Source organism: Myxocyprinus asiaticus, chromosome 2, assembly GCF_019703515.2.
Source record: "Myxocyprinus asiaticus isolate MX2 ecotype Aquarium Trade chromosome 2, UBuf_Myxa_2, whole genome shotgun sequence".
NCBI classification, from domain to species: Eukaryota; Metazoa; Chordata; class Actinopteri; order Cypriniformes; family Catostomidae; genus Myxocyprinus; species Myxocyprinus asiaticus.
This window is the reverse complement of record NC_059345.1, coordinates 22938270-22960695: the sequence shown is the minus strand read 5'-3', so window position 1 is coordinate 22960695 and position 22426 is coordinate 22938270. Positions and strand designations below refer to the sequence as shown.

The 22426-nt window shown below is 37.4% G+C and overlaps 2 protein-coding genes across 5 annotated transcripts in view; both read right to left on the bottom strand.

Annotated features, from left to right (window-relative positions):
* The window catches only part of LOC127455175 (H(+)/Cl(-) exchange transporter 5-like), a 44947-nt gene extending 42029 nt beyond the window's left edge, over positions 1-2918 (bottom strand). The window contains exons 1-2 of one of the 4 annotated variants that reach the window (XM_051722844.1): positions 2644-2918; positions 717-996 (exon numbers count right to left, since the gene is read on the bottom strand). The gene's annotated coding sequence lies outside the window, so the exon portion shown is untranslated. The remainder of the gene's footprint in view (positions 1-716; positions 997-2643) is intronic. The other 3 variants (XM_051722854.1, XM_051722862.1, XM_051722834.1) reach the window with 3 other exon arrangements.
* A 1251-nt stretch (positions 2919-4169) lies between these two features.
* Positions 4170-18580, bottom strand: pygmb (phosphorylase, glycogen, muscle b). The gene is made up of 20 exons (XM_051722772.1): positions 18148-18580; positions 15999-16100; positions 15700-15778; positions 15026-15129; positions 14771-14902; positions 14386-14497; positions 14063-14145; positions 13756-13899; positions 12341-12433; positions 11997-12143; positions 11405-11568; positions 11125-11239; positions 10338-10439; positions 10094-10241; positions 8386-8444; positions 8156-8297; positions 7851-8058; positions 7452-7586; positions 7244-7310; positions 4170-6611 (listed from the first exon to the last, which is right to left on the bottom strand). The coding sequence occupies exons 1-20, from the start codon at positions 18388-18390 to the stop codon at positions 6462-6464; spliced, it is 2529 nt and encodes an 842-aa protein (XP_051578732.1). The 5' UTR covers positions 18391-18580; the 3' UTR covers positions 4170-6461.
* Positions 18581-22426: the final 3846 nt, after the last annotated feature.

The following is a 22426-nucleotide window of genomic DNA, read 5'->3' as shown; positions in this document are numbered from 1 at the left end:
AGGCGCACACTTGCTCTATATAAGCGGGCGCTCAAACATCATTTCTTCAGAATTTCTGACTGAGGGACAAGAACGTGTCGCTTGATCCTCGAAACTCTGACATAGTAGTGCGGCCAAGTTTTGCAATGTCTCGTTCCCTTCATCTCAGGGAACTGAGGTTACGTGAGTAACCAGAGACGTTCCCTATCGATTCAGTTAACTCGACATTGCATTTGAATGCTATGGAGAATGGAGTCCAATCATGCCATACTAAGAAGCATCATACTCTAGATGTACCAGGGTAGAAACACTTAGAAGAATGTGTAAATGAGGTAACGGCCCTTCGGGTGGTGACTTGTATGTCATATTCTTCCATCTCTACCTCACGGCACCGCCGTGCTTCCTCGCATGGTCCCTCGAGACTTAACACAGAGGAAGCGGTCGGGAGGGCGCGGGGGTGGAATCATCCCTCAGAACGAGGGTGACCCTAGAGCGGAGCGTCTTGAGACTCATGTCCTCACAGTGAGGGCAGTCTGTCCCCATGAGAGCGGCTTCAGCGTGGGTGCAGCCCAGTAGCAACGCAGCTCTCATGTTGGTCTGACAGAGCGATGTGTCGCTCACAGGAACACTTGCGATACGACATCTTTAAAAAGATGCGTACACACAAGTGGCTCTTTTATATGTGTTTTACGTCACTTGGACAAAATTATATTATATATATTGAAAGGATACAACACCTGCCTGGATGCTGTGGGAAGCGGGTAGATGTCTCGCTGAGCGAATAACCCGATCCGTCGGCAAGGCAGAGAGACTTCTTCACCAGAACACTAGAGGGGGCAGGTGAATCTTCGCTGCAGGCGCTGGACTCAGAAGAACGACCTGAAGCGTCTGCAGGGAATCCCGTCCACTGAGGGGTGTCCGTCGATGGCAAAGAGCGGGCTGATCAAGATGAGATGATCTGTCGTAGTCAAGATGAAAAGATGTCGGAGCGCCCGCTTATATATGGCAAATGCGCGCCTAAAGGGGCGGAGCTCAAAAATCATTGCCAATTACAAGACTGGTGTTATGATACAAGGGCTTCAACTAGGTCCTGCAAAAGGGATTTTCCGCATACTAGTGATGGGAAGATCAGATCATTTTACTGACTTGGATCTTTGAGTCTCGTTCAGCAAAATGAACAAATCTTTATTCAAGTCATTTCATTCGAGCAGAATTAAATTAAAATGTTACATTTTCAATAACCAAATCCCCCCCCCCCCCAAACACGTCTACTTACGCAAACTTTGATTATACAACCAATAAGGAAAAAATTATAATGCAGCCAAGGACAAATTTTTAGAAACAGAAAGATTAGTTCACTCTGGACTGAATCTTCTTGTCCTAGTCGTTCGTTCTTTTGTCACGTGACAGCCGTATATGCTATGCATCACTCACACAGGAAACAGAAATGATTAGTTCACCTTTCAACTCTTTTGGTCCCAGTTGTTACAATATACGGCTGTCAAGTGACAAAAGAACGAACGACTTGGGACCAAAAGAGTTGAAAGGTGAACTAATCATTTCTGTTTGCTGTACAGCGCCTATGCGGTTTTCACGTAACAAACGAACGGAGGTTGTGCAATGCGCATGCGCGGCCAACACAAACTGAACGAATCACTCACTGAGACTACTCGTTCTTCTAAGTTACATAAAAGATTTGTTCAAAATGAACGAAACGTTCATGAACGACCCATCACTACCCCATACTAGCGTTCAAATGCAATGTCGAGTGAACGGAATCGACAGGGAACGCTGTTTTATATATATATATATATATATATATATATATATATATATATATATATATAACGGACCGTTCACGCCAAACGCGTTATTCCGTCCGTTTGCGCTTTTTTTCTATTTCAAGCAGTAAACGGACTTCTTTGACCGTTACGTCGCGACTCACTTTTTTAAACGCCGTATCATGTTAAAAAAGCACGTCAACTTTTAAAAATGCGTCTCGAGACACCTGCAGTGCGTTCTGTCCTCTGCGTCTTGCTTTTCAACGTGTGAACACTGAACAGCCCCTACAGCCTCTAAGTATTCACCGGTAGTTTGATGACAGCTATGCAGGAAACGTTGATACAACACAGTAATGTGGGCATTAATTTAACACCAGTCAGCCACATTTCACTGAGAAGGGACTCCTTTTAAAATGTTACGAGAAAGTGAAACATGACAGTGTTCAAAAACCACTCTACCACTGACTCTTTCTTGCTCTGTCTCCCTATTCACTTGTCAAGTAAACTGACTAAAACGACCACCAAAACACTCAGAGGAGGGAGGTCAATCAGTTCCTCTCAACCCAGCAAATCTACAACTAGACTGATTTTTATAGACTGTAAAAGACAACTAATTTGTCGAATATGATACAGCTAGAGCAAATTAGTAACCTTATTATTATAGTCTCTATTTGATTAGTGTGAATGGCTGATAACACTTTTACATCGTAAATTTTTATCACAATCTGAAGTCAGCTGTCATTTGTCTTAATTATCTGTCAAGCGCCTTTAAATCAACACGTATGTCGCTACAACAAAATATCGATTCTTTACTTTATTGTATTCGATTTCCCCCCGAAATGATTCAGTTGGCTTTATCCGAATAAAACAGTTTGATACATACCTCTCTGGGTCTTTCAGTGGTGACGCCAGGTCTTATGATCTGGATTTTAAAGTCTCGCTGTTAAAAATGCAGACGTAATCTTCACCAGCTGTCAGTCAGTTCCGTCAACTGGTGCGTCACAATTCACCCGGCAAAAGCATCCCACAGCCTCTTCACCGCTGATGTCTTCAATTAAAGCACATAGACCGTTCACATGGGATGAGGTCTGGTAGGGACCGGGGTCTGATTGTAAATCGATGGGTTGTTTCGGGGGTTTCAGCTCAATTACTGTTCCTTTCTTCGAGAAAGAGGGAACTCTGAAGTGTTTGGAGATTAATATCGCCACCCGACGTTTTGGGGAGTTACTGAAAGTTGTAGTAATGCATCCCAACGACAACATTTATGCAGTCGTTGATAACTAAATATATTGCAGTCACAATCGTGTCCTGCAGTGTGACATGCTTTATTCCATCTAAAACTTTATTATAAAACGTTTTCTAATTATTATACACGTAATTGTTATGACCTCATATTAAAGGAATAGTTCACCCAAAAATGAAAATTTTCTCACCCTCATGCCATCCCATGTGTGTATCACTTTCTTTTTTTTCTGCTAAACACAAACGAAGATTTTTAGAAAAATATTTCAGCTCCGTTGGTCCTTACAATGCAAGTGAATGGTGTTCAGAACTTTGAAGGTCCAAAAAGCATATAAAGGCAGCAAAAAAGTAATCCATAAGACTCCAGTGGTTAAATCCATATCTTCCGAAGCGATACAATAGGTGTGGGTGAGAAACAGATCAATATTTAAGTCCTTTTTTATTAAAAGTGCCCACTTTCACTTTCACTTGCACATTCTTCTATTGTTTTTGGCAATTTGCATTCTTCGTGCAATCAAGTAGGTGGCAAATTCTTTTGCCACATACTCGGCAGGGAGGAGAATTTATAGTAAAAAAAAAAATATTTAAATATTGATCTGTTTCTCACCCAGACCTATCATACTGCTTCTGAAGCTATGGATTTAACCACTGGAGTCTTATGGATTACTTTTATGTTTCCTTCATGTGCTTTTTGGAGCTTCAAAGTTCTGACCACCATTCACTTGCATTATAAGCACCAACAGAGCTGAGATAGTCTTCTAAAAATCTTCGATTGTGTTCAGAAGATCTGGGATGGCGTGAGGGGGAGTAAATGATGAGAGAATTTTCATTTTTGGGTGAACTATACCTTTAATTAATAGACTACGTGAGTATTTGTACTTTTAAATGTTTATTTGTCACTCTTCGGTAGGCTATTATTTCAGTGAACTGCAAAAAAGAATATGATTAAATTGGTGAAAACGTTAAACAAATACTGACCAGACACAGTACTTTAAATACAGACCTACACTTTCCTTTAAACAAAGAAGCTTGTATAAATGTTCACCTTAAAAAAATTGTTCCCTCATTCAGGCACCAAGACTGTGTGTAGGCCTGCATTATATATAAAAGGTGTTCATTAAGTCACATATAAGTAGTATTCATTCGAAATAAACAAGCAACCAAAAATCATTGGCTAATTTATCTTTTATTTCTCTTTTTGTTACTCTTCAAGGGTGTCAGCAGGACTGTTTGGTGTGGGTTGTCACCAACAACAGGAAAAGAACATTTAATTTAATTTACACTCATTTAAGACGAGTTAAATTAAGATGCACTTCCCTTGCAGCTTGGGTGTTGCAAGTTGCTTTGAAGGAACATTGTCTGCTAATTGGCCACTCCCTACTAATCCAAAAGCAATTGACTGCACATTCTTGTGACATCTCCTTAATTTCCTATTCTAAGTATATAAGACTATCATAATATATCAGACTGAATACATTTCAGGGTCTTGAACGCAGCCTAGCAACTCTTCTTAAGAACCCCATCATTGCTACAGAGGTCAGCTGTCTTAGCAATAGTGCGTTTTCTGTGTGGTGTGAAATGAGTTCTAACAGCTTTACAACAATATATGTGCACAGGGCTACAGGCCAAATCTTTATGATGACAAATGTTACAGACTATTTCTAAAGTGCTAAATTGAGGAGCTCTGCAGTTTAAGGAATATGATATGATCATCAACAGGCAAATGAGAGACAAGCAGAGAATCAAACACTAACAACACAGTAGTTTAGGTTAAGGCAGTCATTTTTTAGTTTTAAAGCAATAATCCGGGTACAATACAAATTAAGCTCAATCGACAGCATTTGTGGCATAATGTTGCTTACCACAAAAAATTATTTCGACCCATCTCTCCTTTTCTTAAAAAAAAAAAAAAAAAGAAGCAAATATCGAGGTTACAGTGAGGTACTTACAATGGAAATGAATGGGGCCAATTTTTGGAGGGTTTAAAGGCAGAAATGTGAAGCTTATAATTTTATAAAAGCACTTACATTAATTTTTCTGTTAAAACTCGTGTATTATTTGAGCTGTAAAGTTGTTTAAATTGTCATTTTTACAGTCGTTTTAGGGTTTGTTGACATTACATTGTCATGGCAATGAAGTTGTAAAATTGTCTATAACTTTACACAGAAAAGGTTGGAAGTGATTTTATCTCACTAAAATTATGTTAACACGCATATTGTTTACGTCTTGTTGCTATGCTTTTGAAACAGTGGGTATTTTAACGTTTACTGATTGGCTCCATTCACTTCCATTGTAGCCTCACCGAAAACCAGATTTTTACTTTTTTGAAGAAAAAGAGGGACGAGTCAAAATAATGTTTTGTGGTAATCAACTTTATACCACAAATACTATTGATTGAGCTTAAATTGCATTGAACCCGGAATATTCCTTTAAGAGAGAGGTCAAAGGGTGTGAAGGAAAAATGACAAACTGGACCCAATAAGTATTGTACATAGATACTGTGACTGTAATGGTACCAAATCTGAAATCATCAAAGCCAAGACAGTTCATTAAACCAAAGGTTTTCAAACTTTTTAATGCCAAGGACCCCCAAATATGAATTCATAAATTTCATAAATTATAAAGGCAGCTATATATTATTATGGATAAGGGTCCATTTATATTGTGTGAGAAAAACAATAATAGAGACTTTCTTGTTGTATTCCTAAGAGAAAAGAAAAAAAAATTATGCATAAGAGATAGGTTTGATTTTATAAAATGAACGTGTTTCACATATGTAATCTTTTGAGTTAACGCTTACTTTGACAAACCATGAAAAAAGTTTTGTACTAATCTCTTTTTTCTACATTTTTCTGCAGACCCCTAATGCCCATGTCCCCCCAGTTTGAAAACCTCTGCATTACACTGCCATAAGCAACTGAAACAGAGAATTCGTAATTTTTATTAATCAGTTTGCTATTCTAAAGCTAACTTAAACAACTATGTTTTAAAAACATAAATTACACAAATCACACCCCCCAAAAAAGAAAAGATTTTAGTGGTTTCTCAATTTGTTTCTGTAACAGTCATTATCTGCTCTGACATGTGGCAAATACCTAAAAGCCTTGGCTATGGCCTTATACTTTGACATTACTGTATATGGGTATGCTCAGAATGAGGCTGTGCTGTATTCTGTTGGTGCTGAGTGACAAATAAATTATACCTCTTCATTATACTCCACAAAAAATGTAACATTCTTAAACCAACATATATACGTATATAAACATGCCACAAAGCTAGATGCATGGACTCGGAGGGTTTCGGAGAAGTTAATTCTGGTAGAGGTATTCTGGCTGTCTGACGGCAGAATAGACATTTCAATGTTAAAATTACTTTTATCCATACATATCTTCACAATGGTCAATACATTGAATGTGAGAACAGCTACAGTAATGCAAGATTTTCACTTGGCAGAACAACTTAGCGAGGGTCATCGGGGGCTGCGATTTTCTCCAGATTAGGCTCCATGCCCCAGATCTCACGGGCATACTGAGCGATGGTGCGGTCGCTGGAGAATTTGCCACAACCAGCAATGTTCTTGATGACCTTCTTGGTCCATTCTTTAGTGTTCTGTTTGAGAATATTAAAGGGGAACAAGCTAGAATGTTTAATCAGTTCCTGCATTGTTGTGTTTCTGTTTTGTGTAAAGCTCTTACAGCACAATAAAGGTTAAGTACTATGTCCATTTTAAGATTATGAGTGAATTATGCAAACATTTTCCATATAAACATGAGTTCTGTAACTGATACAAAAATCCTCTTGAATTTAAAGACCCCCTGTGCAATCAAAATTGTAGTTTTGTGGCTTTTGGTCCATGTCTGTTTCCTTTGAGGCCTTCTACAGTATATGCTAGTGTAAAATCACAACATTAAATAACTAAATGAATTTACAGCAGATATATGCATGTAAATAGTCATCTATAGTAATTCTCTTATAGTCTTATAGTCTTTAGACTCATATTGTTCCCAGGGGCACATAAGCATATTTGTGCAATAAAATTCTCTCTAGAATGAGAAAACCCCATTCCCCTTATACCATTTGCCACCAACTGGCCATAGCAAGTGGAAAATGTTGGTTTTGCCCGGCTGTGACGTTAAAAAAAAGGCCTTTCAATAAGTCCCAACCCAACTTTCTACTTCAATAGGAAATTCGCCAACCAAATTGTGTTCATCAAGCCATTTCATCGGGTCTTGAATACAAACCTTATAAAGAGCACTGACTCTGTCCTGACATTTAATGTAGTCCTCATAGTCAGCAAACACCTTGAATCTGCAATCACACAAGACAACCAAAATTAATAATAGATATGATCAGTGTAAACCTACAGCTGCGTGAGAAAGGGAATGGGGATGGACAGAGATTCAATAAAGCGTCTAATAAAAAGAGACAAGGATGTTCTGTTTTTCTTACCTGTCATGGTACATCAGCATGTTTACAATGTCTTTAAACTGATCAGGCTCTTCAGGACTGAAGAATCCTCCAGAAATCTGATCAATTACTTGCTTCAGCTCTGGAATGCGGTTATAATACTCCAGAGCATCATATCTGGAAACAAGACAACTATGTTAATCAGCACTGTATCTTATTCTCTCACTTGTATCCTCCACATAAGTACAATAATATTGACAATACGTTTTAATCTAGTTTCTTCTTTTTCTGGTGTTCCAATCTCTCTAAGAAGACAAATGTTTACTCAAATAAGATCTAAGTTGATAAACTTTTAATAAAGATTAAAATGCAAACTTTACAACTGAAAACTAAAGGTTAAAAATGTTCATCTGTAATCAATTTTTATCAATGTTAAGTTACCCCTTCTTATCCAAAGCTTCAACATCATCCACTCTCATGCCGAAGATGAAAAGGTTTTCCTCTCCCGCCTCTTCAGCCATCTCCACGTTAGCCCCATCCATGGTGCCGATGGTCAGAGCTCCATTCAACATGAACTTCATGTTGCCTGTTCCAGAAGCTTCTGTTCCTGCTGTGGAGATCTGCTCGGATAGGTCAGCCGCAGGAATGACTGTAGAAAGATGGAGAGGGGGAAAGCTGGAACAAATGAGCGGATGGCATGAGACAGGAAGTTGATGGAATAATCAGTTGGGCAGACGGCATCATACCTTTCTCGGCAAGTGTGACCTTGTAGTTCTCAAGGAAGATGACTTTCAGACGATCACCCACTACACTATCATTATTTACCACTTCTCCAATTGCCGTGATCAGCTTGATGATCATCTTAGCAGTGTGATATCCAGGGGCAGCCTTCAAGAGACAATTCAACCAATGATCATTCAATGTCTCAAAGTTCAGTGGGACAGATCTGACTGGTAAATGAAGTGATCAGTCTCACCTTTCCACCAATCATAATTGTCCTAGGTGTCCAGTCCTTGTTAGGCTCCTTCTTGATGCCTGAAAAGAAAATATAATAAAGTTAACCAAACTATATTCAGAGTGGAATGATAGCTTACTGCATACTGCACATTATACACTGTATACTGCCTTTTTTAAGTAAAAAAGTATCATTTTGGGGGGAAATTTTATTTTGTATTTTCAACCCGTTTTTGTGTTTAAATGTTTTAACTCTTTGGCAGACTGATCAAATAATAAGTCAAGGAAGTGATCGCAGTTGTTATTACTTCTGGTTCATTTATAAAAGTTGTGTCTAGATGGTAACTGTCTAGCTGCGAAGTTTATTGTGTTTAACCCATGTGATGTTTTCGTTTGTCCAACACTTTTTGTGTTCCTGGTCAAAAATGACCGGCCCAATAAGATTGTTAATAAATCTCTTTTTATATATATTGCATATATTATCCCAAGATATTGCATTCAATCTTTTTGTCAATGTCTTTTTTTATAAATTTTTTTTTCTTTTTTTCATTTTGTTTTTTCATATTTAATACAATATATTTTTTTATTGATAGAAGGATTCCTTAAACTGAGCTAGTGGGGGGCACTCCCAGCAGAAAATAATAATAATAATAATAATAATAATAATGTAATAAATTAACAAATTAATAACCACTTGCTTGATCTAAACAAAATAGGTGTCATTTTAAATCTTATAATCTGGACTTTACAAAGCATATAGCTGATCCTACCAACTGAATAATTCTTTTTAATTTGCTGACAAATTCTCATAATTGTTCTCATAATTTTTACATTTGTTATCACAACAATTATATTCAGAGTTGGTAAAAACATACAAAAAAGATGAGAAAACCATGTGTTACATATCGTTGGAAAGGTCTCAATTAATAAAATGCAATGAGCAAATTTGTTTCACTCAGAGGCCAAACTGAACTGAGTATTAGTGTATGAAATTTCCACTGACACACATAAATAAAATAAACAGGAGTGTCTTTTTGTCATGTTTTTCCTTAATACTTCCTGAAACAAACATATACAATGACATATCGTAACTTACAGCAGACTATCCCACCTAATCAAATACAAAATATAGTGCTCCTGAACACTATATATATTTCTGTATTTTGTAGTCTAATCCATTCATTTCCAGTGGCCCAGTCTTCCACTTTAGACTGGGAACACCACAGATGTAACAAAGTGAAATAAAACCAATAAAATGTTATGAAAATGATCTAAAAAAAAAAAATTGTGTTCAGATGGCCTGTGTGAACAAAGTGATGGAATTTTATTCCAACTGTATGAAATAAACTACAGCTTTCAGAAAAAGAAAAAAAAAGTTAATCAGTCAGTTTTTAACAGAACACAACATAAGGGTTAATTAGAGTCCTTAACCTTAACCCTACCCCTAAACATAACCCTGACCCTAACCTTAGTAGCAGCAAATGTTACTCTCGCAAGTCTTGTATAGCAGAAAGGTTACCATCTAGACATTCCCAGGCCAAGTTGAGCACATTACAATGTGGGATACAGTATTCCATGCTGTGTCCTCTGGTGTATATGGCACATTTTAGCAAATGAAGTAGAAATTTACAAAATACGTGCTACTTGGTTTAATCGTTATGTGGAACCTTGTGATACTAGAGATATATTTAACTGGTTAAAGAGTAATCTTGAAGGATATTTTTACTCACGGTTGTAAAGGGTGATGATGTGCAGACAGTTCATCAGCTGTCTTTTGTATTCATGGATCCTCTTCACTTGGACATCAAACATGGAGTTTGGGTTGATCTTCACCTTATATTGTTCTTCAAGTTGCACAGCAAATTTCATCTTACTCTCCTGAAAACAGCAAAGCAATATAAAACTTCATAATCATCATCACGCTTGTATATTATATATATATGCTAATAAATCATAGTGGATTATTTCTTTCACCTGTTTGACTTTGGCGATATCTCGAATGAAAGCATCGTCATCCACAAACTTCAGGAGTTCCTTCAACTGGCTCAAGTCACGGATGTAGTCCTCTCCAATTCTCTAACAGACCATCACAAAATAAAATAAGCGGTAACAACATTAGTTAACATGAACTAACAATGAACAATTCTTTTACAGCATTTACTCATTTTGGTTAATGTAAGTTTCAACATATACTAATACATTTTTAAAATAAAATGTTGTGTTTGTTAACATTAGTTAATGCTCTATGAACTAACATGAACTAACAATGAACAATTGTATTTTTATTAACTGACATTAACGAAGATGAATAAATTCTGTAAACAATATATTGTTAATTGTTTGTTCATGATACCTAATGCATTAACTAATGTTAATGAATGGAACCTTATTGTAATGTGTTACCAAATCAGTTAATTTGCCTAATCATGTTCATAGTTACATTGTGGTGTACTGTTATTAAATACCACTTTAAAGAAGAGAGAAACTTTACACAATATTTTCATTGAATAGCAACTTAAATTTCCCTCTGTTTCTCACACAAAGCTATTGTATGGTTTCAGAAGACATGGTATATACGTAGCAAGATCTATGGTCACTGTATGCTGTCGAAGACAAGAAAGAAAAAAAATTCATTTTGGGGTGAACTATTTCTTTAATATTTATATAATGTTCATATAATGTTAGATGAACGTTTAACTGTGTTCCACCGGCAGTGCTCTGTTCACACATGCAATAGTGTCTTTAATTCAATGTTCCTCACCTCAGCAATGACTTCAGCCAGTCCAGGGTTACACATGACAAGCCAGCGACGGGGTGTGATGCCATTGGTTTTATTCTGGAACTTTTGTGGATCCACTTCATAGAAGTCTTTAAAGCTGTACATAAAATCAACAGTGGCAAATTAGACAAAACTGTTTTCAAACTGCAACTATATGTGATTTATTTACTAGGGCTAATTGTGTGGAGATGCTAACAAGAAACATAATGTAATCTATCGATATACTGTAAATGTCGTATGATAAAAATGTGAGCAGACATACACAGTATCTTTAATGATGTTGGAGTGGATTTGTGCCACGCCGTTAACTGCGTGAGAACCCACGATGCAAAGATGAGCCATGTTGATCTTCTTCTGACCTCCCTCCTCAATCAGAGACATGCGTCTCAAACGGTCAGGATCATCAGGGTAGAGCGCAGAGATCCTCTAAGAAACAGGACAGGGCATGTGAGGCAAAGACAGAGTAGTAGAGGGTAGAAAAACTACTAGAAAAGTACATGGGAAGTCTGAGATTTACAGGAAGCAGAGTCATGTAGAGCAGAAGAGACTGTTTTTATAACCTCATTCCATAATTTGTGTCCTGTTAGGAGAGAACACTCTGGTATGTCATAATACAGTGAGTTACTCCAGAACTCTCAACCCCATCAGAAACATCATATTAATTTTCAGCTTCAAGTAAACCCTACTTGAGTTCCCATGCTCGTCAAAGATGGTATATGCTGGTTAATCTACTGTAGCTTAAAATACTGTAACTGTGTAATATGTGCTGGTGACCAGCTATGCTGTTTTGTTTTTTTCAGCAGGGACGTTCACAATTGCAATGTGTGAGATATAGAGAATGTCTGTTCCAAGACCTCCAGGTGACGTCGGTTAATCTCGTAGATGATCTCCAGGTGGCGGGGCAGAAGGTTTTGGAACAGGTCAACTGGCCAACGCTCCAGAGCTTCCGGCAAGACGGTATGGTTAGTGTATGCACAAGTACGCACAGTGATGTCCCAAGCCTACCCGAAAGAGAGAGAGAGAGTGACAGAGAAAGTGAAGTAAGAAAAAGTAGAGGAGAGAGAGAATTACAACATCATGGCATTTATCCAATTGGGTGTAATATCTTTCAAACCTTTTAAACTCTCTCTCCTATATAACTCTAATGAATAAAAATGCTAGTTTCACAGCATGTCCTTTTGAATTTTATGAACCTCACCGTGTCCCAGTTCAGTTTCTCATCATCAACGAGGATTCTCATCAGCTCAGGGATGGCCATTGCAGGATGAGTGTCATTTAGCTGGATAGCCACCTGTACAACACACAAAAGGTATAGCAAAACCCTAACAACATTATTTACATATTTTTGATGAAATTCAAGGAATATCAATGTATGAATTTAATATTTTGCCACTATTTTAGTTGACTGAAATGCTTTGAACACAGTGTAGCATTTGCAGGTTAAGTTTTATTGTTCTGTATTAATACAATCAATAAATGTATACATTATGTAATAAATATGCTACATTATGAAGTATTATGATGATATGATGTAAACTTTTACATACTGTACCTTTTTTCTAAAGCAGCAGTGAAATTAAAGGAATATTCTGGATTCAATACAAATTAAACTCAATCAACAGCAATTGTGGCATAATCTGGATTACCTCAAAAATGTATTTTTTTAAAAATAAAGCAAAAATCGAGGTTACAGTGTGGCACTTACAATGGAAGTTAATGAGGCAAATTTTTTGAGGGTTTAAAGGCAGAAATTTGAAGCTTATACTATTAAAAAAAGCACTTACATTAATTGTTATGTTAAAACGTATGTATTATTTGAGCTGTGAAGTTGTTTAAAGTGTTTTTTATGGTCCTATTTGGGTTTACAGCATTACGACGTCAAGGCAAAGAGGTTTGACACAGAAAAGTGATTTTATCACACTAAAATCATGTTAAAATGCATATTGTTTACGTCTTGTGACTAGATTTTTGCTCTTTTTAAATAAAAGGATCATTATGCCACACATACTGTCCATTGAGCTTAGCTTGTATTGAACCTGGTATATTCCTTTAATGTAAAACTGATGCATTATCTTTTGCTAGTATTTTTTATTTTTTCCCCTTTTCTCCCCAATTTGGAATGCCCAATTCCCAATGCGCTCTATGTCCTCGTGGTGGTGTAGTGACTCGCCTTAGTTTGGGTGGCGGAGGACGAATCTCAGTTGCCTCCACGTCTGAGATGTCAATCCGCACATCTTATCACATGACTTGTTGAGCGCATTACCGCAGAGACCTAGTGCGTGTGGAGACTTCATGCTATTCTCCGAGGCATCCACGCAAAACTCACCACGCACTCCACCGAGAGCGAGAAGCACATTATGGTGACCATGAGGAGGTTAACCCAATGTGACTCAACCCACCCTAGCAACCGGGCCAACTGGTTGTTTAGGAAGCCTGACTGGAGTCACTCAGCACGCCCTGAACTCGAACTTGCGACTTCAGGTGTAGTAGTCAGCGTCTTTACTTGCTGAGCTACCCAGGCCCCCCATCTTTTGTTAGTATTAATAATTTTGTTCAGATCCTATTGGTTTCAGAAATGACTGTAGTCTCCCGAGTGCTTCAGTGTTGTCCCACCTTATCAGGCAGTGTGGTAAGATCCATGCGAACCACCTCTGTTGAGCCAAACTTGGAGGCTTTGAACCTGCGGATGATGTCCTGAAGAGTCGCAGCCACCACAAAATACTCCTGCTTCAGACGCAATTCTTTGCCCTCAAAGAACTGAAACACACACACACACACACACACACACACACACACAATAGGGAGATCTGTATGAATTTGGGCTCCAAAAGTCATAGTTTCTGCTGAATATTTGGCTTAAAAATAAAATCATATAGAGCATACACAATTTTTTGCCATTGTAGCAGAGAGTTGTGCTCACATTGTCATTGGGGTATAGCACACGGGAGATGTTCTCAGCCAGATTCTTGTCCAGGACAGCCTGGATGTATCCACCAACATTAACTGTTTAGGGAGATTAAAAAGTCTGCTGTTGTGCTAAAACATTTTAAAATCTGTTGCTCATGCTAAATATTAGATATAATATTAAGATAAACTAGACAATCAAAGCCAGAATAATATATACTACTACTACATAATGACAAAATGATACATTATGAAAAGAACAATTATTACAGAAAACAATCCAGAGATTAAATTACAAGCTTTTAAATATGGCTGAAGACCTATTAGTGTAGAACTCACAGTCTTTGAGGTGGAATTCGCATGGAGCTTTGGCAGACCAGAGCCTCATTGTGTTAACAATGTTGTTTCTGTATCCTGGGACAGGCGTATCATAGGGGAGGGCAAGGACGACCTGTTGAGTCGAAGAGGCACAGATTTAACAAGGAAAACTTTGATATATCTGTAAAAATATCACATCTGTAATGAATATACAGCAGAACATCACGGTTATGTTTTGTTATGCTAATTGGTTGTTCTATTTTCTGTTTTTCTATTGGTATTTTTGCTTTAGCTCTATTGCACCTCCTGATGTATATCCTCACTAATTTGTGTATGAATATGTAATATGAATAACTGATTTTTCCTTTTCCAGTTAAGTGAAGATACACGGTTTCTTTGCTCACACCTGTGTGTCTACCCATTTAACTCCATCAGGGCTGTGCTCCACCCGACCATAGAAATGCACAGGACGCATGTATTCAGGGCGGGCCTTTTCCCAAGGGTTTCCATAGCGCAGCCAATCGTCCGCCTCCTCCACCTGTCAAATAATGTGAATAATTTACTGACAGCCAGCACTGACAAATACACAGAAGGGAAGGAATGGTTTTTCACTGATATATTGTTGCCAGTAAACATTCTCACAGATATTACTGTTTCTTACCTGCCAGCCCCTTATGATTTTTTGATTAAAGATTCCAAATTCATATCGGATTCCATAACCATAAGCAGCCAGGCCCAGGGTTGCCATGGAGTCCAGGAAGCAAGCTGCAAAAAAAGAAATTAAAGGAATATTCCAGGTTCAACACAAGTTCAATTGACAGCATTTCTTGCATAATGTTGATTACCACAAAAAATTATTTGGACTTGCCCCACCTTTTCTATAAAAAAAAAAAAAAAAAAGCAAAAATCAATTTACAGTGAGGCACTTACAATGGAAGTGAATGGGGCCAATTTTGGATGGTTTAAAAGGCAGAATTATGAAGCTTATAGTTTAATAAAAGCAATTACATTCACTCTTCTGTTAAAACTTGTGTATTATTTGAGCTGTAAAGTTGTTTAAATCATCAATTTTACAGTCTTTTTAGGGTTTGTTGACATTGTATCATCATGGCAGCAAAGTTATAAAATTAGATATAAATTTACACAGAAAAGGTTAGTAAGTGATTTTATACACTAAATCATGTTAACGTGTATATTGTTTACGTCTTGTGGCTATACTTTTAAAAAAGTGAGTATTTTAATGTTTATGGATTGGCCCCCATTCACTTCCATTGTAAGTGCCTCACTAAAAACCCTCCATTAACTTTATGAACAGCACAAAGAGACTGAATTCACCTGCCAGTCGACCAAGGCCTCCGTTACCCAGGCCAGCATCCTCCTCCATGTCCTGCAGCTCCTCCATATCCAAACCCAGCTGAGAAGAGTCAGACAGGAAAAAAATATTTAATCATGCTCTTTGACAAGGACAGTGAGCAATTGTGTGGAAAGACCACACTATTTTTTTGCAGCAATAATACCTATACATTTTTTAAGCTATTTTTACCTCTTTGTACTGTGATGATACTAAGTTAGAGGAGAAGAGGTGGGAAAATTCACATCTTCTTTGGGTATCAGTTTTAGTTCTACATATCTACCTGATAGATGGCCTCATCGCAGGCATTCTCCAAAGCTAAGTTGACCATGGTGTTTTGTAGGGTCCGCCCCATGTAAAATTCCAGAGAAAGATAATACACACGCTAGAGGTGGAGAGATAGAGTTAGAGAGAGAGAGAGAGGTAAAGGTAAGACAAAAAATATATAATTATACATCTTTCCCTATTGCATCAGAAAAAAATCACACTTTTCTACCATTTCTATACTTAATGAACTCCAGTAGCAGAGAACCAGTGACAAGTACTATTGTGACAGGTGCATTACACAAATCTAATCTGTATTTTCTGTCTAAGACCTCATTGACCTCACTGACCTCCGGACCATCACTTCAAACCTTCAATCAGTAATGGAGGTTGTCATGGAGGCCTTGCTAGCACAAAAAAATAAAAATAAAATACAAATCAGCCTGGGATATTTTCGTCTCCTAGTCTAGATGCTAACAAAGGTTAGTCTGAAAAAAATATGTGAGTGTGTTTGCGTGCTCAGGCATGTTGCTCATGTATAAATAGCTGCATTAGTAGTCAGTGTTAAAGGTTAGACACTCTGTCAGCATGCCAGCCATTCAAAAAGGGATGACACAAACTCCATATACAACCATATCATAACCGCTACCCTTCAATTACTATTATTTTGAAGCTAAAAGTACTTTAGATTTTAAGCATGATTTACAGTTACTGAAGGAAAGGCCACACTTTTCAGCAACTGGTTAAAGTTTTAGGTTAGCTAACGTTTTAGAATGTTCTCTGCCAGTTTTGCACTGTAAAGGCTGCTAACAATGGTTAAAGGGATAGTTCACCCAAAAATGAAAATTCTTTCATCATTTGTTCACCCTCACGCCATCCCAGATGTGTATGACTTTCTTTCTTCTGCAGAACACAAAGATTTTTAATAGAATATTTCAGCAGGTCCATACAATGCAAGTGAATGGTGAGTAAAATTAACTTCAAGCTCGATTACACTTCCAAGTGCTTGCATGCCCAGAGCTGTAGATGGTGCTATAGGAAGTGTAATCGAGCTTGAAATCATGTTGGCCAAGGAGAATGGCTGTCAAAATTTACAGTGAAAAAGGAGTTACATTTTGGTCTGTTCTCACCAAAAACAGATTGGATCGCTTCAGATGATGGATTTAACCACGGGAGGTTTACAAATGGCTTTTATGCTGCCTTTATGTGATTTTTGGAGCTTCAAAATTCTAGTCACCGTTCACTTGCATTGTATGGACCTACAGAGCTGAAATATTCTTTTAAAATCTTTGTTTGTATTCTGCAGAAGAAAGAAAGTCAAACACATCTGGGATGACACGAGGGTGAGTAAACAATGAGAGAATTTTCATTTTTGGGTGAACTATCCCTTTAAGTAGATGTAAGAAATAAAACACCAATCACAATTTAATATGCAAATATTACGACGATGTCATGCAGGCCTATTTTTTATAGTACACAGTGTATTTAAAAAGTAGATAGCACAGATGATGCTGAAATTAATTATTGAACAGAATTTGAGTCTGTACGTTAAGTTCGCGCTGCATACATTGCAGAAAGTTAAGGAGAGAAAAAAATATGTGAGGAATCCTGTACAAATAGTAACGCATGCGCGAATTCAAATGTATTTCGATCGGCGTGTCGATGTTTTGAATTAGAATTTCTTCTTTTTCATAAGAAAAATTCCAATGCATAACTTGTTATAACACAGAAGCTGCGCACATTATATCTTGTCTTCTCTCTGGACAATTAGAAATAACAGTTTGACCTGTTGATACACTTGTCAAGAGCACATAAGAAGACTATTTCAACACATCAAATTCAATTCATTCGTGGGACCTTGAATTAAAAGGAGATTCGGCGAATCTGCATCAGATATGGAGATTATGTAATTCTTGGAAAAAAGCGTTTCCGCCGGCCGAACCGTGAGCGCTGAGTGGCATTTCTTCGTGCGTTAGTAAGACCTAGCAAAACATTACACCCATAGCAATTATAAAGATATTGATTTTTTCCTTTCAATGTTGCGGCTTTACTGCGCAACATTATGTCCCCTGGTTGTTACCCGGCCCCGCCTCCCTGCTGCCCATCTGTCAGTGGTGTACGTGCGGCCCCGGACAGTGAGATGAAACTGCGGCATTCGGGCATCTTACTTTCGGGTCTTTCTCATAGTAATGCTGCTGCGTCCGGATCCATCTTCCCACCAAATGGTCGCGGACGGTGTGCGCCAGGGCGAAGTAGTAGTCGCGCTTCGTTGCAACATTACGGTCCTTGACCAAGGTGAAGTGCAAATGCCGATTAAAATTGGTTTTGAGGTCTGCGACGTTTTCAACCCCGGCGAGACCTCGTACGGAAATTTGCTTCCTCTTCTCTTGATCCGTTAGTGGCTTGGACATCTTGTATGTAGACTGTTATATAATATGAAGTTTCGTGCACCGGGGATAATAGTCTACGTGATGCCTGCTGCGTGTGTCGCGGTCGTCACACTGATCTCCAGTAGATGCTTCAGGGTTAAGCGCGCTCACGGGCGGCGCGCACACTCTTCATAAACATGAGCACTCTATATATTTCACAGACTGGGCAGCTCATAGTACATTTCGACCACTTGTCTAATGTTAAATATAGCCTCATATGTTACTTACTGAGATAACATGACCTACATGAGCCTCACAGAGGGATGATGCGCGTTTAAATTATATCACCATGCAAATATTCTGAACATGAAGGAATACACTACATAAAAGGCTCAAAATAAATGTGAATGTCCATCGAAAGCCGAACTATCAGCCATTATTGTTTCCAGAGAAACAACTTCCGTTATAATGTAGTGTAGCTGTAGTTTCCATATATGGTGGCCTGAAAATTGCTGGTACACTGCTGTGTCTAGCTTCCTTACTGTAGACGCAATGTAGCTTACTTAGTTTGGGGTTTGAAATTCAGACTTTGATTGGTTATAAACTAGCTATGCGCTGTCGTAGATATGTAAATAATGTTGCATTTTATTCTTCATGATTTGTGAATTCAGATGACATCATCCTCCACTCTGCAATCGGTCGTTTAAATTTTATGACTCTTCACTTTCTGATGCAAATAGCTCCAAAAGTTGAACACCTAGAAGACTGAAACCACTCTCATCTTGACCGGTCTGATTTGTGCATTTTTTCACAGCAGTTTGTTTTCCTGTCAACCCTTTTTAAGTCCATGAGTCAGGACGACGACAAATAATTGCTCTTCACTTTTCACTTTCACATTTCCAGCAAACACGCAGTCTGGGTTCATGCAGATTTACTTGTTTTAGATTGTGAAAACTTTCACAATCACATTTGGTCGTGTTTGTTTGCATCTTACTGCTCTACCCCCACTGCCTTGAGTAATAATAGGAAATCAGATTATAATTCTAAAAACTGATCTTTACAGGTCACAGTAGGCTCAAAAAGACCTTGATGATTTGTGAATTTTTGAGTTCTGGAGTCAACAGTTTACCAAAAAAAATCTGAGAGGTCACATTCTTGGTGATAATTATGATGGAAAAACACTAGTTTCACACAAAACTGGATTTGTGAAAACTTTCACAGATTAGTTTTACTCAGTTTGATGGCTTTGGTTTGTTCTTGACAAATTAAATTTTGATATGGTTGATACATCAGCTAGCTAGTCATTTTGTTTAACTCTTGTGTGGTGTTCGGGTCATTTTTGACCCATTTTGATTTAGTTTCTTTAATAAAAATGGTGTCCTTCATCTTGGTGGGCCAAGGCTTGGTTACTTTTCCCACATATGCAATCTAAACACACAACAAAATTGGACTGTATTCAATGAGTTTAGGCCACATGACTAAAAGAAGTAATACTAGTGGTGTTCTAGGTCATTTTGACCCGCCTTAGGAAATGAATGGGAAAGACTAAAACACAGAGCAATTATAACACTAAGCCTATAACTCTGATTTTTCAGGTAAACTGTTGACTCTATGATTATAAAAAGGGTTAAATGAGAAAAACTGATCTGTGAAAAAAAAAAACACAAATTAGGATGGCCTATTTAAGCCTAGTGTGACGCATCTAGGTGGTCATTTTTTAGAATTGTAAGAAGTTTATTGGTTTTATGGCTTTGTTGATGAATGATTCAAAATGCCAGTATGCATGAAGCCATCAAGCGGAGTAAAATCAATCTTTGAAAGTTTTCACAAATCCAGTTTTGTGTGAAACTAGTGTTTTTCTAACATAATTATCATGTGTTTCAAGAATGTGACCTCTCAAACCTGTAACACTGATTTTTCAGGTAAACTGTTGACCCAAGAACTCAAAAAAGGGTTAAGAGACAAAAACTGATCTGTGAAAAAAATCACAAATCAGGAAGGTCAATTTGAGCCTATACTGTGACCCACCTTGATTGTCAGTTTTTAGAGTTTTAGGCCTTTTATTAATTTTATGGTGCATATCCTTAATTTTTCCACAATGCTAATATGCATGAAGCCATTAAAATGACAAAAATCAATCTGTTAGTTTTCACAATTCCAGTTTTGTGTGAAACTAGTGTTTTTCCACCATAATTATCATGTTTCAAGAATGAGACCTCTCAAAACACAGATTTTTTTTAGGTAAACTGTTGACTCCAGAACTCAAAAACTGATCTGTGAAAAAATTTACAAATCATCAAGGTCTTTTTGAGCCTACTGTGACCTGTAAAGATGGTCAGTTTTTAGAATTATAATCTGATTTCCTATTATTACTCAAGGCAATGGGGGTAGAGCAGTAAGATGCAAACACGACCAAATGTGATTGGGAAAGTTTTCACAATCTAAAACAAGTACATTTGCATGAACCCAGACTATGTGTTTGCTGGAAATGTGAAAGTGAAGAGCGATTATTTGTCATCATCCCGACTCGTGGGCTTAAAAAGGGTTGACAGGAAAACAAACTGCTGTGAAAAAATTCACAAATCAGACCGGTCAAGATGAGAGTGGTTTCAGTCTTCTAGGTGTTCAAATTTTGGAGCTATTTGCATCAGAAAGTGAAGAGTCATAAAATTTAAACGACCGATTGCAGAGTGGAGGATGATGTCATCTGAATTCACAAATCATGAAGAATAAAATGTAACATTATTTACATGACTACGACAGCGCATAGCAAGTTTATAGCCAATCAAAGATAGTTTCAAACCGCAAAAGATGGTATGTATTTTTTCCATCTTAACCCATGTCTACAGTAAGCATACCAATTTTCTCAAAGTAAAATGAAAAACTAAAGCCCACTTTATTTTATTTGTTTGCACCAAGACAAAACCATCAACACCCAATGTAACTTTCATTTAAAATAATTTTAGACGTTGTCTTTATGTACATAAAACACCACAGGGCATTATTACACTCAGGAAAAACTGGTACTAGAAAGACAACTACCTTTAGAGAGATGAATGCAGCAAGCATTCCTGTTAGTGAGATCAGTGGTACAGACCCTAAATCTGCAAACCCTTAAAAAGAGTGAACATTGTGTAGACCTAAATCATCTGAATTAAACTGATTATACAAAATCCATGTTTGTTAGAAGTGTGAAGAAAAACTTAACTTTCATTAAAAAGAAATAGTCAATGTTAAAATGATAACTCACCAAAAAATGAAAATTCTCTTATCATTTACTCACCCTCATGCCATCCCATATGTGCATGATTGTCTTCTGCAGAACACAAAAGATTTTTAGAAAAATATTTCTCCTCTGTAGGTCCATACAACGCAAGTGAATGGTGGCCAGAACCTCAAAGGTCCAAAAAGCATATAAAGACAGCATAAAAATAATCCATACGACTTCAGTGATTTACTCCATGTCTTCAGAAGCGACATGATAGATGTGGGTGAGAAACAAATCAATATTTAAGTCATTTCTTACTATCAATCTCCACTTTCATTTCCGTTTTTGGCGATTCACATTCTTTGTGCATATTGCCACCTACTGGGCAGGAGAATTTATAGTAAAAAAAATGTTGATCTGTTTTTCACCCACACTTATATCACTTCTTAAGATATAGATATAACCACTGGAGTCATATGGATTACTTTTATGATGCCTTTGTGCTTTTTGGACCTTCAAAGTTCTGGGCACCATTCAATTACATTGTATGGACCTACAGACCTGAGATAATATTCTAAAAATCTTTGTGTTCAGCAGAAGAAAGTCAAACACATCTGGGATGACATAAGGTTGAGTAAATGATGAGAATTTTTATTTTTGTGTAAACTTTCCTTTAACCATCTTTAGAGTAAGGTCTCATGTTGTTTACTACCAAAACAAAACAGCTAAACATGATGAGAAACCAAATATGCTAAACTTCAAGAATGTAGATTCTCTGATGTGCGCACCTAGGTCTTCAGAGATCCAAAATATCCCCTCTATCTTAAAATAACACCATCATAGTCAAGCGTTTTGTGGCCTCGAGCCTAA

Bases quoted from the DNA above. Each gene is read 5' to 3' on its own strand.
- pygmb (XM_051722772.1), bottom strand. From the start codon at position 18,390: ATGTCCAAGCCACTAACGGATCAAGAGAAGAGGAAGCAAATTTCCGTA. The intron at 16,101-18,147 runs GTAAGATGCCCG...CTCCACCTCTAG, and splicing joins ACTATGAGAAAGACCCGAAA to CGTGTGTATTATCTTTCTCT. The intron at 13,900-14,062 runs GTGAGCACAACT...TGTGTGTTTCAG, and splicing joins TGCTATACCCCAATGACAAT to TTCTTTGAGGGCAAAGAATT.